Genomic DNA, 19,505 nt, shown 5'->3' with positions numbered 1-19,505 from the left:
TGGATAGGGAGCTGTGAAGGATTCGATGCCTGTTTCTAATTCTGCGCGTGCTATTAAAATGCCGGGTGAGACACGGTGCGCCCCGACTCGGGCCCCTTTGCATCAGGAAGGTGCCAGCAGAGCTGACAGGCCTTGCAGTGGAACTGAAGAGATTTATTAATTGATCATTAATTCTGGTATTATTCCTGTGAACTCTGCCTTCACAAAGCAAAAATTACTCCAGCCCAAAATATTCACAGAGATTAATTTCCATGGGAAAATGCAGCATGAAATGCAGAGTTCTTACAGTCCTCGTGAATGCAGTAAGAACTGTCAGACATATTTTGTTAAACTGAGGAAGGGTATGAACTTTTCCATGTATTTTTAACAGTGAGGATTTCCTTAGTTCCTCTTTCTTTTTCGATTGAGCAGAACATACAACCAAAAGCTAAGGGAGGGGGAAGGAAGAGTTGTGGAAGTCATATTTTAAAGGTGAGGGTGTCTTCTAATTTTGCTTCAGTACTTTTTACCAGGGACCCCATCAGGCCTATTTCTCACTCCAGCAGTATGGCAGCATATCATCTATATGCTAACAAGGACAAAGGGCTACGCTCAGTAATAAGACCTTGTATTTTAAATCTCTGTGATACAGCTGCCACCATTGTAAAGCCGCTATATTTCGTCTTGAGCTACATGAAATCCCATGACAAGCATAAATAATGCAGCTTGCTCTACAGGATATCGGCATCTCACGATAACCCTATGCCAAAGGAAGCAGTGCACTTTAACGCATAAAAACTGCTTTTGAGGGAGAAATGGCAACTACTTGTTGTAATTGGGGATGAGCCTTGGTCTTCTGTGTTCCTAAGAATTATTCATTTTTACCTAGGGGCGAGGCTGTTTATGCCTGTGACAAACTCTGCCGCAACAACCACCATTGCATGCTCCTGCTGTAGCAGGTGTTTAGTGTACAAAGCCATAAGAAGCTCCAAAAGGCAGCAGAACTCCAGAAGGCAGCTCACTGACTTCGCTTTGTTTTTCAGTGGTATTGCTACAAGTGACGTTAGGTATCGGAGAGCCAAGGGCAGTAAACCCCTCATGACATGAACCTGTTGTTCCCAGAATACAGATTGTACAGAACTGAGCTCAGCTCCAACCAGTATAAATTGCCTGTCATTTTCCTAAGCAATGCCAAAAATTGTTCACTCAGTTACTCTTCTGTTCCTTATCTCCGTGCTGTCTTGCCTTCTGATGATCTAAGCCTGTGCACTGCCTAAATCCATTAGAGTTGGAGACTGCTACTGTAATATTTACTTGACAAATCAAGTCTACTGGCTATTTTCATGTTTTGGTGTAAGATGGGCCATATTAGTCAATTTCTTTTTATTTGTATTCTGTCTTCCTCTTTTTTTTTTTTTTTTTTTTTTTTTTTGTAAAATCTACCTTTAATTAAGGTCATTTTTAAAGCAAGTTTTCAAACAGAAACTGAATAGAAAATGTGAGGGAAAAATAGCCATAAAGGTCTTACCTGTTACTTAAGCTTCCTGTTCTTTTTCCGTAGGATCATTTATACTTTCAACTTGTCTATTCATTTCAGCTGAAAACAAAATAAGACAGTCATAAAATTCTATTCATGATACTTGTTAAGTTTATCACGTTGAGCCATAACCGCTTCTAACCCAAAGGGGACATTTATTGCATTAAAAATTCTATACTGTAAATCCGCAAAAAGGTCTCTCAGGCCAGCCATCCTAACCTGCGGTTCCAGAAACCCTGACGAGCAGTCCTGACAGGGCGTAGGCTTCAGCATTGCTAGAGATTCAAGCCTCTAGATCTAGGTTTTCCCTTTGCTCTCCATCCATCCTGTTTGACTTTGGTGCCCAACCGAGTTACCCAGCTCAAGGACCCTCCTCTGTCTCTGTAGGCCACAGGCAGAGATACACGTATCTCCAAAAGGTGATTTAGTGTTTCATTGGGCTAAGTGGTCTTGACCCTCTGATTCGAACATCCACAGGCTTCTGATGAAGTCCCTGGCAGGATTAGGGGCTGAGCTGCAGGCTGAATGCGGATCCATCTCCAGTTACAGAGATGCTGCTGCTGCCTCCAGGTGTCCTTGAACTGCAAATTGCTGGAGCCTAAGAGAGGATTCAGGGGTAAGATCACTATCCTCCTACACATACTAGTTCGCTTGTGTACTATCTATTTACAGAACCAATTTTTTCTTTTTCATTTAAAATTACTAAAAAATAAGGAGTAATTTAAATAGAAGGCTTAAACTCATTTCACTATGTCCTTTGACAAAAATAAAATCTAAACTATGGCTGGTGTGACTGGTCCTATCTAGGCTAAATACAAAAGGGATACTTCAGCGTGTGCATTTTCAAGATTAGTACTTAGTATCTGTTCTGCAATGAATTTGAATGGACTCATTAAGACTTTTTCTCTTTCTTTAACCTTGCTTTATGTTGTGCTATCAACTGCAGATTAAGAGTAATTTCGCGTGGGTGATGTGGAAAAAACCTCAAATCTGAATTTGAAAACTAAGATTTGGCAACTAAGGGAAGATGGAAGTGGGGAGGGGAAAAAAGCCAAACATCAGTAACTATGCTACTTCCAGCAGCCAGGCAGTATGATCTCTTTTTGAGTCAATATCATGTCAATACACCTGTTAGGGTTTTGATGAATTATTTGTAAATTATTCATCACCCATATGCAGAACAGATACCATAATGGCTTCCTGGATGTATGCAATGAATAATAAGAAAAGTATCTGCTCCTGATTACGGAGCTCTGATGCGCATCACATTTAGTGATGTTGTGTTCTTTACATGCATTTGCATAGCAAAGACAGGATGCTTAATAAAAAATCATTAAAGGAAGGCTGCTGCGCACTGATGACAGTGTCTTTCTCAGCCTTGTTATGTCGTCCAGTTTCACTGGCTGGTTTTCTGAAAATACCATCAGGCTTCACTCACGTTTTACAGAGGTCTCCTGCAACACTAAAGCTTGATATGAAACCTGAGGTTAGGATCCATCAGCCTCCCAGATGAGTACATCTCTCTCTCTGTCTTTTTTTTATGGCTATGAGCAGTTGACCCCTGTCTGTCATGCTGATCGCATGTCATATAGAAGGGGTCAAATTGCAAACTGCCCAGGAATGCCTTAAGGGCAACGTAAAAGCATAGGGGAGCCCCGGCAGAGGCATGGGACCTGGAGCCCTCACCAGCAGGGAAGCAAGAGGAATCACTGAGTCCCACTGCTCTGCAATGGAAATGGCAGCCTGGCATCCTGCATCACTGCTGCGAAAAGCAGCCGCCGTGCATGCCACAGCAGAAAGGTGGCTCACAAGCGCTAAGGCACTGGTGGGTTCACTATTAGCTTTTTCCTAAGCTTGGCTCTTTGCATTAACACTGGTAGGGACAGGAAGATTTAACTGAAGGATAAGCTTCTGCAGACCACTGGGTGAACCCCAACAACAGATGTCACTACAAAGCCACCTACACAATCCTCTATATTTAGCCAGAAAATAAGACAGCAGCGAAGCACCTACTGCAGGAGCAGATGGAAGAGCTGTCACTGGAACAGCGAGGATGTGACTCACAGCCCTCATTGCCTCCCAGCACAAGTTACCGTCAGAACCATGTCGTTAGCCCTGGACGCACTACCTCTGATTGCACTGCAAAGGCCAAAGCTGGCCTTCTCCCTGTTAAACAATGCTTTTAGAGGTGTTACACTGCTAACTTACACTAGTAGTCTTTTTGCACCTGCCGTAATATACTACAACAGCCAGCAGCTCAGCAAAGCACCTGAAGTTCAAGGAGGGTGAGTATCTCCTAAACTCAGTTTTACTTGCTCCCCTTTCTGCAGCTTCATGTGGGGCTTTTTATGCCAAAACCGGACATTTTTGCACAATGGAAATGGACGCAAATGCACTCTTCCTGCCTGCTTTCCCTTAAATTTTGGCCCATCAGAGAGGACTGTCTGCACCTCCTCTCTCAATCTGTGAGCTGCTTAGTAGCTCTCAAATTATGATCAGGGAAGGACTTCCCCTCAAAAGCAAGCAAGTTCTCCACGAGAGAAGAAACAACCCAGTAAATAGTTCACATCCATCAAAGCACTGCAGTTGCTGCTGACCCTGTGGCTGTGTGTCAGCAGCATGGCATCCCACCTCTCCCCTGCAAGAAAGCTACATGCTTAAAGGTCAGCTAGCCAGGAGTCACAGTGTAGTATCTAAGTAGAGAAGACAGGCAAATGGGAGACTGGAAAACCAAGTTTAGAGTCGCCTGCGAGAGAGCAAGCGCATTTCCCCACCCCAGGATATTATGCTGTAGACACGGGTGGCAGATGACACCACAATATTCCTGTCTTGATTTAAAGAGGAGCTTGGTCAGACTTTTACTTGCAAGCATAACCTACTTCTTCAGCCACTTCCTAAACAATGTTTCCCCCTCGCATCCACATAACTTGGCTATAGCACATTCAGCTAAAACTCCAGACTGCCTAGAAAGAAAACCATCTATCTTGAATTCAACCCGCTGTGTGGTGATGAAACATGTCCACCTGTTTACTCGGTAGTTACTTGTTTTTTTGGCTATTACATTAACACCACAAAAAGCATGAGGGTGTCAGCTGTTGAGAATTTGCTTTTATATTGCTTTGGTGAATCACATGAAGGTCAGGTTGCTGATGGCACATTCATGAGCTTATTAAAAAATGGGAAATTTCAGGTTTGACACTGCCTTCATCTTTTGCTTTTCTCCTATTGTGTCAGCAAGTCAGGATGCAGCTTTGCACAAGCTCGAAATATAAAAGGCAAATGTGTAACCTCATTATGAAAGGAGCAAAGAGTTCGATCTACCTAATACCAGCTGGAAACTAACATCTACCTACATAATCTTTAAAGCTTTGGTGGCATAAAACAAAAAAAAAGAAAAAAAAAAGAGAATAAAAAAAGGCTGCCAACAGGGAAACACCATCTACGAAACCAAAGGTGGGGGTCAGTCATCATTAAAAAATACTAATCAGCAAATCTGTCCTGGGTACAAGAAATTTAATATCCAGGGGTGTTCACTCTGGTGGGCAATGGAGATTGCCAGTAGCAACCCATATCTCTCTATCCACGTCCCTGTTCAGGCTTAAGCACGCACCCTCTGACAGCTTTCCTGATGGAGAATCACACCCAGCTTTCAAATAACAACAATTTCTGAAATATATCACTATCACGGCCCTGCCCACTAGATGAACCAATATCGAAATCCACCTAGAGCTGTCTAAACTCTCTGCATTTCTAAACCACTTTTTGCTGTGACATGGTACATGAAATTAAAACACAAGAGCTGGGCTGCCAAAGGGTACCTGGTGATATATGCTTGTGCATTCAGCTGTGAAGTGATGAGCTCTCCTGGGGTGGAAGGAAGGGGACCAGAGAAAAAATAGGCAATTTACATAAAAATTACTGTCAAAGAGAACCTTTTTCCTTTTTTAAAATCTCAACTAGTACCCAGTACATTTAAAAATGTTAGGGCTTTTTTTTCAGCAAAACTTAACCCTTCAGCAGAACATGGGGAGTTAGAGTCTTCCTCTGTTCTGATTTTTTAAACACATGTATAACCATAAGAAAAAACACCCTGTAACATAATCCTAACAGCAACTTAAGCTGTAGAGAAATGAAGACTTCCCTGAACAGCAGAGTACTTATCTGCAGCCTTAGCAAACACCCTTTTGCTGTCCTTTCACATAACTTAGAAAGTTCACAGAAAAGGAAGTAACAAGATGAGCTATATGTAGAAGACCGTACAAAGTAAGAAAGATTTAAAACAAAGAAACCTGTAAAGATCATATTTTCAGAAGCTGTCAGCTGATCCAGCTGTGCTGTGCTACGGCACACATTACAAGAGCTGTATGATCTCTTTTCTTTCCAGCGCTATCCCTTAAAATATCCTTTTAGTAAATTTGGATTTGTTTTCACTAAGTAGTCCAGACCACTCCAGGGATTCAAAATTCAAATATTTTAATGTGACTATGACTGTTTAGTTTGTTTGTTCAGAGGATGAGGAAAGAAGGCTGATTTAGCTTTATTCTGCACACTTACTAGTAATAGCATAATCTCTAATATTTTTTTAAAAAGAAAAATCCATTATGCATGCTTTCTTTCCCTGTGCTTGCAAAAACTTCCCTACAGGCCAGCATCTAAATCAGCCACTGATTCAAACGCTACAGCATGATCTGACATCAGAGAAAGGAAATCAGCATTAGATTCTTTGTGTAACTAATATGAAAAAGAGCATAATTGTTCTGTCTTTGAGATCTAGAAAAGTATGCCTTGAATTTATACTATGTCAATGATGAAGAGGTTAAAGGAGGAGTTAAAAATCAGCCTTCGCTACAGAGAGGAGTCCGCAATAATAAAACGAGGACTGGAACCCCAATTCCAAACCCACTGCTGTTTGGAGCAGTGAAAATGACCCTTTGTGTAAAAACCAAGAAAACCCCTTACGAGGCTCTGTTAAGCTATAAGAGACAATCTAGAGGAGCGATAAAGGGCCTGCCTCACCAAAACCTAAGCACCAGGACACTGATCTCAACCATTATTTCTTTACACACAGCAAGAGCCTACAAGGACAATTTTTTTTTGTTTGTGACTATGTTAGGCACTTCAGATCTGGCACAGCATCCTGGTACTGAGCGCTTGCCGGGACTTGGCCAGACAGCTGGGTCATCTGCTCACTGAGGTCAATGGCAAAAAAAATTCATTTCCAAGTCAGGAGATGTCCACATCCAGATGACTGGAACTGATGCTGGGTCACCAAATCGTGACAGTTTTATCAGTACTAAATGTTCTAGGGAGAGAACTTCCATCTGCTACCAGATCGAGCAGGGACTCCAAAGGAGGAGGAGGAAGGGAAATCAGCTCTGAGCTAGGAGGAGACCAACATACAAGTTCAGAGTAGTTATACAGCCAATGCTTGTACCATGATGGACTCAGGCACTAGCACAGAAATCATCAAAATATTATCTTCTGACTCCTGTTTGAGACCACACACATCTCGGCCAATTTGACAGCAGACCAAAATTACAGTGGGCCTAAAATATTGTTTAGTTAAAAGGTAAGCCAATACCAATTGAACACATAAACCCAGACAACTAGAAACGCAGGGCTATGGCACTGAAACGTACCTCCACCAGACTTCCAAGACAGCAGAGATTGTTTAAACTCTTAAGGAGACTCAGTTGAAGAGATTATAAATAGAACTCCTATTTTGGGGGGGGACTGTATAAACAAACCCCAGAAAGGCATGCTAAGCATCCACTTCAGAGCAATTAAATTATTAGAACTTACCATCCTTATTTGAAACATCTGCTGCTTCACATGTGAGGTCAACTTCCATAGGCTCCACAGAAGTTTCCTCTTTCTCTTGCATCCCTATAAGACAAGCCAAAGAAGGAGAAAAATCAATACTTACAGTACCCCATTAATGTATAGTTCTCAGACTCCATATGCCTGGATTTTTTACTTTTCTTCTGGCATGCTCTTACCTTTACAGACTCTGCTGCTATACAGCTGCAGCCACTAGAGAAAAGGGCAGAGGATAGACAAGGAGGAACATGGTTTGAAAAATAATTGCTTAAATATTTGTACCGATCTGCACTCTTTTCTAACTGGGATTGTTAAAACCACATCATGGTGTGTGCTTCTTCCGCCCTGCCATTCTTTTCTCATCATTTTTTAAGAATCTCTCTGTTCATAAAATGCAATATATGATGGGGACCTAATCACACTTACAAAATTTCTCTAGCTAGCAGAATAAAAATAGATACAGTTGAGAGTTCAAATACACCAGGTAGTCAGACACAAACCAGAATTTGAATTTAGGAAAACGCATTTTATCACTGTAACTCAACATTTTATCTCTTCTGCCTCAGGCTTGTCTGAAAGCTTAGATTCAATCTCCTAACAATATTTGAAATGGAAAAAAAAAAAAAGTGGTTTTGCTGTTTTGTATGCAGTTCTCCTATTTAGGGTGCTGAGAAGCCAATTTTTAGTTAATTTCTATCACACTACTACTCTACTTTTGTGGCTGCTATAAAGCCTGTTGCACCTATGCTGTGGTTGAACTACAGGATGTCATGTTATTGATTGCCAAGCCATCCAGACAATTGGGTGGTTAGTATGAGACAACAAAGTGTAGCAAGGATCGAGACATCTCAAAAATGGTTTCTTCTTCAGCTGAAATAATTCGCCTCTTTAGCAACAGAGATAAAATGTTCACAGCCCCACAAACACCTCCTTCCCCTTTCTGTGAAAGTCTACAGTGGATTTTTTTTTAAATGCACTTCAGTGCACTACAGTTATTTTGTCCATAAACACGTATCTACCACTGAAGTTTTCCTTATAATTGTATCTGCAAGCCAACACATTGTCAGAGAGATTTTAGTCTCCTCTGTGCTCGCTTTGTTGGCAATGCTATTTTCACAGGCAACTTCCAGTCCACTATCTATGGGTCCTACCAAGCATCAAAATGCTAAAGCAAGGACCCAGCACATACAGAAACCAACAAACAGTAGCCACTGGAATGTCATTTAGTAATCTGAGCAAGTGTGGGGGAAAGTGCGATGAAAGACTTAACAGTGATGGAGACGTCACCCATCATTTTATTACATCTTACTTCTACTGCAGAAATCCTTCAGTGGATCATCCTATCACCAGCTCTACCTCTTCCTCACCAGTTTAAAATCACTTTCCCACACAAACAAACAAAATGCCTGTAAACATCTGTGACTGTGAGCCCCGCACGTCAGAGAATGCCTGAGATGGCCCCTTTGCGGGTGTGTCAAATCCCTGATGCTTCTCCAGCAAATTCAGGAGAGTAAGCGTGGTTTTCTCCTGAGGTTTCTTAAGCACCAACATGCCTAACCTTTCCCAGTGCTCTCCCATGGCTCTGTTTGGCTCACACAAAGGATAAATCCGGGTCACCCGATCATAAGTGTGCATGCACTGCAGGAACTTGTCAAGCACAAGGCTGAGAAGGTGTGTTCAAAATCCCTGCCTGACTTCTAGCAAAATCAGTATGAAATTTGGGTGGCTATAAAAGCACTGATTAATCAAGGAAGACACACTGAAATTCAGGTTGTGCAACATTTTGATTAGCTGGGGGAAGCAGCTCTATGAAAAGCAAAATTTTGGAAAATCAACTGTCCTACTATGAGTGCAGCCTGCAGGGGTTGCAGCCCTTTCCACCAAGACACTCAGACGTCTGATGTAGGGATTTGGTATTCCAGCTAAATACCAACTCACTCCGACTGGCAGCTGATGCCTCTTGAACCCGACTTTGCCTCCTCTAAACACAGTCTATTAACCAAACAAAGCAGATACGGTATGACAGGTTATGTCTTGGCTCCCAGCTTCTCTAACAGCTAGAGATACCTAGTCACCCTCCTGTTGTCAACTAAAGATGCCCACGTTGAAGCTCCCAGGCCCTATCTCAAGATCTCCCATTTACTAGCCGGCACGCCTGGCTTCACCATGCTGCTGAAAGGCTTCTCGCTTTCAATTTCAGAGATCTCTCATACAGCTGACAGGTGAGAAGGATTATTGGCAAGGCACTAGGTGAAGACAGAGCCTAATTAAAGAGAAGACATTTTGTGCATACGCGTACGTGTGCACACATGTGCACATGTGCTAATTAGGGCTGCCACTGCAGGGACGAAAGCAGAAGGTGTCGAGGGCCTTCAATACCAAAAGCTACAGGTTCACCTCTTGGGGTGGGCAGCCCCAGAAAGAGGCTGGAAAGAGTAACAACAGTAGCAGCAAATTTGCAAAATTACTTTTTGAGAAGTTTAGGGCCCTGAACATTGTCAGAAGAGCACTAAGGTGTGTTTTTCATCTTCTTTCCAAGTCTGAATAGCTGATTCCCCACCCCTTCTAGAAGGGGATTATGGCCGTATCAGGGTTTTTTTTAATACTGTATGTTGATTGTTGGATATCGTCAGCAAGAAAATGATAGCGGGGAAACAATGTTCAGGGACAACAAGGCAGCAGATATTTTAAGCATTAACAAAGCCAAGCACCACTACAAACCTTGGGAGAAGGCTTGCACATTATATTGTCCAATTTTCAAGAAGACTTTCAGGCTTCGTTAATATAAATCTTCATTTCTTCCCTTACTATTATTGGGGGGGGGGACACGAAAGCATTCACTATACTGCCATGCATGTGGAAAGGGTATTAACCAAAAACCTTCTTCCCTGCCATGCAGTAAAACTGAGTGCCACACAGAAATGAGCCCATTTCACGTAAACAGCAGAACTTGATCAATACCAGAACAGCCTTGACAACCAATTTATTCTAGAGGCCTCCCCTCACCCCCTTGTTTTGATTGCTTCAGGTTAGAGCACAAACAAGCGAGGTATTTCAGGTCTCTCAGCTGGAGCTAGGAGTTACCGAAGGGGAGGGAGCCTGGGAGATACCACTTTCAATTTCAATTACCATTTCCAATTGCACTCCTGACAGAGCTCATTACCTGAACCCTTTGCAGGCTGGTTACACAACCAGCCTAGCACTAAGTGACAACAGGCTCCTGGCACAGGCAAGGATGGCTCATAGCCTTTTGAAATGCATAAGATGGGTATATACCAGGAAGACAGAAATCTCTATACTGTTATTTCATCTTTTTTTCTCCCTTATAGTCACAATCAGTCAATAGTTCCACGTGGTTACAGCTAATACACTGTTCTTTCTCTAGAGAAATGTGGTTCCAGATTCATGTACAATTCACCAGATTAACATGAAGTTTTGGTGGTTGTTGGTACATTAGCATCAACTTTAAAAGTGCCCAAGTACAGAAGTCACACATCTATTCTCCACATCCCTGATAAATCCTAATAAGTAAAAAGTGTAACCCTGTGTACAAGGTTTACATCTATTTCAAGTGATAAAAGCAGGCAACTATGCAGGCTTAGAAGCTGTAACACAGAGCAATCCATAAACTCATTTTCACCTGATCATCAGCAAGGCTTTGCTGTGTACTGAAGGGTGCCTTTGTAATCAGGAGAGAGAGGCAGGTTCCTCTCCCAGGTAATTCAAAGCAAAATCCCAATGTAGTCTCCCTAGAATTGATGAATCATTCCTGGAAGGTGCCTGAACTGGGTTTCTGCTCTAAGCTGCCCACCTTAAGGGAGTTTATTTCTCTCTGCTGACTATTGAGGAAGCCTGGGAGATTGGGCTGTCTCACCAGAGCCTGGCCTTTGAGACCAGCTTTGGCAGAGTCCTCACACCGGGTGTGGGTAAGGGATTGTCAAGCGGGCTCTGAATCAGGAATCTGGATTTCTGCTATTAGTTCCCAGCTTGTTATAAGGTCGCAGACTAGCTTTAAGACAAAAAGAAAAACAGGTTTCATGCAACACCAAGATAACTTAAATTGCAAAAATTACCCAATTTTAGAAATCTTGCAACTAAGTGGGAAAACCTGGCCCTAAGATTATTCTGAATATTTGAGGAAGAAAAGAGTTAGCAATAATACAACAGTCCACACAACTACTTCTATTTTTACAGGCAAAATGGCAAGGTCATTATTCCTGTAACATGTCTGCCCAGCTATTTCAGGTGTTAACCCAGGAATGCCAATAAAATACTATCCTGCCCACGGACAATTTGCAACCAGGGGATATTCATTAGCGGTAAATTATTTGTAGAGCAATTGCTTCTACTCATGATATATACTTTGAAAAAATCACCCCTGTCATTATGCAATATGAAAACCACACTGCAGCTATTCTGAACAATCCAGATTTCCCTGATTCATACCCACTAAATAAAATTTATTATTTTGAGTTTAGCTGTAAATATGCTTCCCCTAATTGGGAGACTCTGAGAGACGGAGGCTCTTTAAAAATCCAAATTTCTCTGGTTAAAATTTGAAGGCACCATTTTTCATCTGCAGCAACAAGAAAGATAGACAAAGTTCTTCTGACCCACAGCTGCATTGTCTTATCTGTCAAAACCAGTTCCATTTTCCTTGCTCTGCAAATAGCCAGAGCTGCTTTTTCTTTCTTCCCAGTCATTTCACTGTAGCTCTTTGCTAATGTGACTGTCAAGCCTTCACGTACTTTGTTTACTGCTGTATTTGAGTAGCATTAAAAATGTTGCTTCACTTAGACACTGAAGCTGTCCATGATGTAAGGGCTCAGTTTGACTCCTGTTCCAACACCTCCATCTGGGATGACTGACCCTTTTAACCAGACCACATTCTACCACTTAAAAGATTTATACTGTCGTCTTGTATGGCTCTACATGTAAAACTACCCAACCTGCTGCTCTTGGGGCTCTCGAACAAACGCAGCAATCACAGTCCATCTGTACTTTGTTATGTTCAAGTCAGCGGGCAATTTTCCCCCTCGCTATCCTTCTGCAACACACAGGTCGAGCACGACAGTGCCAAATCTGGAGGAATGGCACTGCCGCAAAGGTGCCTCTCGCTATTCAGCGCAGCTTCGTTAAAAACAAACATCTCCATCTGTTAAATCAGAAATATTCTACCTTGATCAAAAAAACATGCCGAGCAATTAGGCACCATAGAGATGAAAACAAAACTCAAGGATGCAGATTTCAGAGAAGGGTGTGCTGGCCAGGGCACTAGTTTGCCAGGCTTTCGAAGGCACTGAGCATCATTTCTTAATGCCATACGTGGGCTGTTGGGATTCATGTTGCAGCCCCTTCATCGTTAAATGGAGTGTTTACCCTCCCTTTTGGCATTTTGGCTTTGTCTCCCAGAGTAACCCAGTGCAATGAAGCTCTCCCTCCAGTGTAGTGTGCAGCATCTCAGCATTCTGTGTTTGTGCACGCAACTGTACCTAAAGGCATTGCACTGCTTCCAGCCACTGTTATCTCCAGCTCAAGCTGAACCACAATTTTTTTAACACGATTTAAAAGTGTCTGAGATCCGCTTATCCCTATCCCCTTCCAGTCCTTTATTAAACATACTGTTAGTAAATCTCATTATGCCTCATTTTCCCTAAAGGTGGGAACGGGAGGGTAGTGAGGATTGTCTCTCAGCAATATGGTCCACAAGACCCACACAAATTGGGCATCTCTCAAATCGCTAATGCCCATCAGGAGCTCTTTGTATCTTTTGTTTCTCTGTAACAACAGGATAAACCTGCACACAGCAGGCTCTTGATGAGTACAAAGCCATACCGTCTTAAGAAAAGCCCTTTTTGATTTTTTTTTTATTCTGAAAAAGCCTTAGCTGTGTAAGACGCCACGTTGCTGTTTTCCGGACATTCTTTCTGTGAAACCTCTGTCAGAGAAGCAGTCTGCAGCACGGGATATCTGAATCGGAGCACCCAGAAGCTTACATCACATTCCTTAGTTGCTGGCTGTTAACACAACTAAAATGTTGCCTGGTTGTATTCAAACTAATAGATCACCTGTCCTGAACGGCTTCCAAAGCCCTCGTGTTCCATTTCCCTACCTGCAAATAAGGCAGATAGCATGCTCAGCAGTATTTTAAAAGTGAAGGGTTTCTGAATGAATAGAAATGGCATGATTATTTACCTTTCACATTCTGTCATTTTCCCCTGCCACCTTCAAACATTTATGAAATTCGTAAGTGATTTGGTTCAGTTCCTAATCACTAGTTTCCTGATCCTAAAAAGCTGTGTAGCTGTGAGGAATTACAGCACTGGAGGACCCTTTTGTGTAAGCCACAGGAAATCTCCAGGTCTGCTAAGGCTCAGCTTTCACCAGGGGGAATGATGGGCATTCAGAAATGTTTTTTATAATTCTGCAGCCATGGGAGCAAGCCTGCTGAATGACCGCCGGCTGTCAGAACGATACCCACACCTCCACTCCCATCGCAGCATTATTTTCTTTGCACACTCACTGTGCTCATTACCATGTACCTAGTCTGTCTCCAGCTGTCCTTGTACAGCAAGTTTAAGTCCTCTTTGCACCACTAACGTGGGATGAGGACTTGGTCCTTAATTTTGAAGAACCTATCTGGGAGTCCAATGGCTTTAATAGGCCTTGCTTTCCCCTCCAACACGAACAACTTAACAGCTCGTGCTGACACTGGATTTTCCATCAGCACACGCTGTGCCCCTATTCCATTTCAATCCTGCATTCACTGTATTTTCTTAGCATTTCAAATGATCTTGAGGCAACCGCAGCAAAGCAATAGACTCTGAAAGCAAAGAGGTCCTGGATCTCCTAAGAAGGCCAGTTTGTCAAATGCTACACTATTTATTTCAGAAAAGGGAAACAAACTTTCGGTTTCCCTCCAAAGGAGCCACTCCAAACAGAAGAGACTGTACCAGCCCTCAGCCCTGAGCAGCTGCACGAGAACTAGGTGTACGCTGGAAGTGAATAGAAACAATATTTATAAAAGAAATTATAAGGAAAGGGTGGGGAGGGAGAGCGTAAGAACCTGAGAGGACACAAATAGCAAATTGCCCAAGAACTGGAAGTTAGAAAAGTTCCTTTCAGACAAACACCCTCATCTTTTATGAAGTCCCCGCTCCCCGGCTACAGCGGAGAGGATAATGGGGTGAAAAAGCACGCCATCTGCACAGGACAAAAGGAGGCTTCGCTTGAATTTCTGATAACGTACAGGCGGGGCTGCTCACCCTTATGGCTGCAATCATTTATTTCTGGGGTCACTGCTTCTGAAAGAGATTACTGCTGAGTCAAAGAGTAGCCTTGGAAAATATTCTGTTCAATTGCTTTTCAAGGAGACTATTGCCAAGTAGATGAGGAATGAAAAAGTAGCAAGGAACAGCAGCAATAAGGAGGGTGTATAGATCTACCTGAAAGGCAGTAATAATATACAGTGTGGGAGAAAGACTCTTTCCTGTTATTTATCCAGAGACCAAAATGTAAATTTTGCAGAGTAAAATAAAACAGAATACTCATAACAAGGAGAAGAGCATGAAGTTAAAGTTCTGCTAATACATGTGACCTTACAGGTATGCTGTAGTTTTCAAACATTTTGTGATATAAAGATCTAACAGCCAGCATGAAAAATAAAATTAATTAAAAAACCCCGAACACCAAAAAAACCAAACCTCATTAAAAAGTTGGTGAGTATACCACACACCCAGCTGAAATGACTTGCTATTTGGAAAGAGTACTTGCACTTCTAAAGGCTCATCACGTCCTGACCAAACACTCCGTTTTACTTTTTTAGAAACCTGTTAGCTTCCTAAAACCAAGCTGAACATAATACAAAACTCATTTGCTTGAAAAGAGGTGGCAATTGGCAGCACTCAATAACAAAGACCTTACAGATGATACTTATCTTTTTCCTCTACCTACACACATTCAATAATGATAATTTTTCAAAAACAATTAAAGAACTGTAGCCCTTTTTTTTTTAACTGAGCTCTGCTCTGACTCCTTCAAAGCCAAAATTTTACAGTCAGCTTTAACTAAATGGTGATATAGACACAAATATGCTCTAAAAGACTGATTCTGCTACTGAGCTCCTCACCTGTTCCGGGGCTGTGGTTTCGGACCTGGATGGTGACTCATCAAAATGTAACAGATGTTTAAACCACACATACAGAGGCACTCTTGTGTGTCTATATTTACATTCAAGAGCAGTAAGCAATTTTTCGTAAATAAATGGCTGGGGGTTGTTTTCCCACTGTAAAGAAGGGAAGAACTGAGTGATAGATGATGGCGCTGGATGTATTACCCAAGGCAATGCTCCCCATTCTGCTCAGGAAGCGCCTTGCGCCCTGTGGAGAGAAGCCATTGCTGAAGTCTGGCTTCTGGAGATTCGTGCGGCTTTTGCTGTCAGAGGATGTCATTAATGCTGATTGCTGCCCCCATTTCTCTGGCAAAAGCCTGGCATCCCCCTCTACAGTAGTGAGTGAGCCAACACCAGCCAGCCTCAAAGGCCTGGGAGGGAAAGCAAACATATTGCAAGTGCTATATTACCTCCTAAGTGTGGATGCCATTTTTAATTTCTGCTGATAACTGGATGAATATAAGAACAAAATTTTACAACAATGACGTGGAGTAAGATGTTTCCCCAGGAAATAACAGAACTACATCAGATCAAGGGGTGATCTAACCTCCAGCTGCCTTATGCCAGCAGGCAATAACCACATCCTCCTCTGAACACAGAGTATATAGAAACAAGCCATGAGAGGACCAGAATCCACAAATTACAGCGCTGCCAGAGGGAATTGTATGCCACCTACTTCCAAACTGAGACAAGCTAGAACAACCTAGCTGCTACCACAGGCATTTCAGCTCCGTGGTGGCAATCATGCTCTCCTATCCATTTTAGTGGCCTGTCTTAAAAAACAGCTTTTACCACTGACACTTTGGGGAGTGAGGGAGGTGCAGAGCCAGACAGCGATAGTGTAGCTGGTTTTTAACACCTGAAATACCAACCCGTCCTCCTGACACTCACCTTCTCCCACGAAGTGAAGAGTATTTCCAAACATTGAAAAGCACAACGGAAAAGACAACTCCTGTGGGTTGCTTCTAGAAAAAAGTAATCCACCATCCTGGGTGTTATCATCTGTACCGTATGAGCGTATTGCCACATGATGATTGGCTTGGCCAGTATTTACTGGCAAGGCTAAAGACTGGATTTAGATTACCAAATCAGTAAGGTTTATTTGCTCTATTTTTTGGGGAAAATTCTAAGACCAAATTCATAATTCACAATGTGGGGTAGAAAAGTTTTGCTCTAAAAGAGCTTCCAGAAAAGCAATTTTGCAGGCCAGGAAAAAGCAAGTGTCAGTACTGGCAGTCATATGCTTGCTTCTCTTCCTTGCAGAGAGCCATTATGCAGTGTTTTCTAAAATTGTAAATGTTCTTTCTGGCTCACAATGGGAAACAACACTAATATGCATCACAGGATGTGAGATAAAATGTGCAGTGCTATTGTTGCCTTTGATTTGTCTTCCATTTATATCAGCTCTCAGTAAGAATTACACAAAGACAGAGCTGCAGATTTTTTCTTCTCAACTTTTTCGCATTTATTCCTTTGTTTGGTTCATAAATTCTAGGGTCTAACTAGGATGTTACATCAGAGACAAGAATTTACATTTAGATAATGTAATGCAAAGAATACTAAGAACCATAATCCTCCTTCCTCCAAACAGCTCCAGAGTACTTCCCAACTGACCTCAGCTTTGTAAAACAGGGATCTGGCTTATTTGCTTTAAGCTGAATATTTCTCTCTCTTTCTCCAGTAGTGTAACATTCTGGGGTTTTTATTTTTTTGGGGTCTGTTTTGTTTCCCGCTTCCCCCCAGCCCGCTTTTCTTGATTTTAGTGAGTCTCCCTCCTTGTGTGGCCCCTCCTTGCGCAGCCCCTGACTTAGTCTTTAGCTATGGAGATGGCTCCAGTTAGTAGTCTGGGAAAAAGCCTGTGAAAAGACCCCGAGCACAGTGGAGGAGTGTGATAACTACAAGAGAAAGGCCACTTTGTTTCTTGTGAGTTACCTGAAAAAAAACAGGTAGCAGACACCCCCAAGAACAGCTTTCTGATTGCAGGACATTTCAGACAGACAGCTTTTCTTCTTCAGGACCTTACACAAGGACTTGCTAGTCATAGACAAGCAAAAAGCCAGCAATGTGCATTAGAGCCACAGTAAGTTACTCTAGAGAAGTCCTTAGTCAGGTTCATCAACTCTAACATCTACCAACATTGACACCCAGGTCCAGTGTTCACCAGATTTGTGTCTGGTGGAGCGGGGACAAGTACAAGGGGCTTTCTTTGTGTCCCAAACAGCCTTATTCCTAATAACACTTCCCCTTACACTAGCTTGTTCCCACTGTTTGAAGAGGTCCATCCTGCTACTGGTCACTCTGGGAACTTCATAAGCAGAACAACAAGGGGTCAGAAATTTACTCTAGGTTTCATATCAGAGACATTTCACACACACCAGAGACTTACTTGCATCAAAAGAAAGTAAATTCGAATATCAAGTTAGACCAAGGCTGGCTTATGACTAGACCAATACTGTTACATTGGGTGAAAACTGGAGCAACTAATTTGGAAAGCTTAGGCACATTTTTTCCTCAACCATCTTGCCTTCACTCCAAATTATTGAAGATTCCTCAATGTCCTGTTATATCTCGAGGCACCAAATAGAAACTGGAGGCCAAAAACACAAACCATATAACACAGAGTCTGAACAAAAGTCCTTAAGAAAAAGTGGTGGGGGGGGGGGGGGCAGGGAGGAGACTTTCAGTTTTGTCTCAATATGTTTATTAACAGAGAATATGCTTTCAAAAAGACCAGGATTTTTCCCTTTAGCACTGGAGATCGTATCCCCTCTCTTCATCAAACATTCTTTTAACGCAGAGGTTGTTCTAGATGCCAGCAGACACAGATCAGTATTTTCAAAAATAGGTGACTAATATTAGGAGCTCTTTAAAATGGAGTTTAGATCCTGATTTTCAAAAGCTCCAAGTGCCCAGCAGCTCCAGCTGGCTTCAAAGGGTCTCACTTCATAAAAGGTGTTTGGGATGTGCTCAGCATTTTTGAAAATCAGGCCATCTATTCAGGATCCTAAACATGGGCTTCAAAACTCAATGCCAATTCTCACTGCACTAAGGATGACACCTGTGCTCAGAAAGCTCAGTGACATTACAACTAACAATATGGCTTTTGCTTTCTTTTTCCCACAACAGAATTTACAGAACTGCTAATAAAATCAGTGGCTATCATGAAAACTGGCAGACTCTTGAGTCTAACAAGATAACTATAATTTTCCTTGAAGCTATTGAGGAAGTCGATACATCTCAAAATCCTCTTAATAATTGATGGCTAACCCGAGTCCCTTACAATGAGATGTCCTGAAGGTCAGCCAGAATACAGCAGCCAGTGCTGCAGGATACTCGGAAATGCCACATGCCATATAAAAGTACTGAAACCCAGGCTGGCACGCTGCAGTACTTAGCCCTTCCTGTAAATGTCACCCCCCCTGCTATGGGGTGCCAGAAAACTTAAAGGCTTATACTTGGGATCTTAGCACCAAAGTCAAGACCCCTACCAATTAAGCCAGAAGAGAATAATTGTATTAGCAGTTGATAGCACCATACTTTTGTCTTGCTAAAGAAGGATGACATGCACTCATTAAAAGCATTTCCTCAACGTAAACTGCTTCAGATTGCTGGATTTGGACCATGTTTTATGATTTATTCATAATGAAGCGCTTCTTAGCTCATGAACTTGCAGATGCCCAAAGTCTTGTCATTCTACAGCTTTCAACTATTCTGGGCTTAGAAAAAAAAAGAAAAAAAGAAAAAAAAAAGAAACTGGTACAGTGGTTCCACTCTTGGGTCAACCAGCAGCATCATCTCCCCTCTTCTTCTCCTCGTGAGTACCCACAGCTGGAAGACAACACAGAGCTTTTGCCAGCACATAGCACGAGGGTCAGAATCAGAGGCTACAGACGTGCATTATTTCTCATGGTCCAGGTCTGCAAGAATCTGTATGCCGGAGTAAGGATTGCCACTGCCCACAGTCTCCACAAATGCCTCAGTGTCTGTTACTTTCATGGG

The 19,505-nt window shown here is 42.3% G+C and overlaps 1 protein-coding gene across 4 annotated transcripts in view; it reads right to left on the bottom strand.

Annotated features, from left to right (window-relative positions):
• Positions 1 to 1,514: 1,514 nt before the first annotated feature.
• Positions 1,515 to 19,505, bottom strand: part of MACROD2 (mono-ADP ribosylhydrolase 2) — an 877,957-nt gene continuing 859,966 nt past the window's right edge. For all 4 annotated transcript variants that reach the window (XM_086460841.1, XM_086460839.1, XM_086460838.1 and 1 more), the window contains 2 exons: positions 7,319 to 7,402; positions 1,515 to 1,576 (listed from right to left, as the gene is read on the bottom strand). In XM_086460841.1, the coding sequence (XP_086316967.1) occupies positions 1,515 to 1,576; positions 7,319 to 7,402 (146 nt within the window). The remainder of the gene's footprint in view (positions 1,577 to 7,318; positions 7,403 to 19,505) is intronic.

Source organism: Leptosomus discolor, chromosome 2 (genome assembly GCF_034619465.1).
Source record: "Leptosomus discolor isolate bLepDis1 chromosome 2, bLepDis1.hap2, whole genome shotgun sequence".
NCBI classification, from domain to species: Eukaryota; Metazoa; Chordata; class Aves; order Leptosomiformes; family Leptosomidae; genus Leptosomus; species Leptosomus discolor.
The sequence above is the reverse complement of the archived record's forward strand: the minus strand, read 5'-3'. Positions and strand labels throughout refer to the sequence as shown.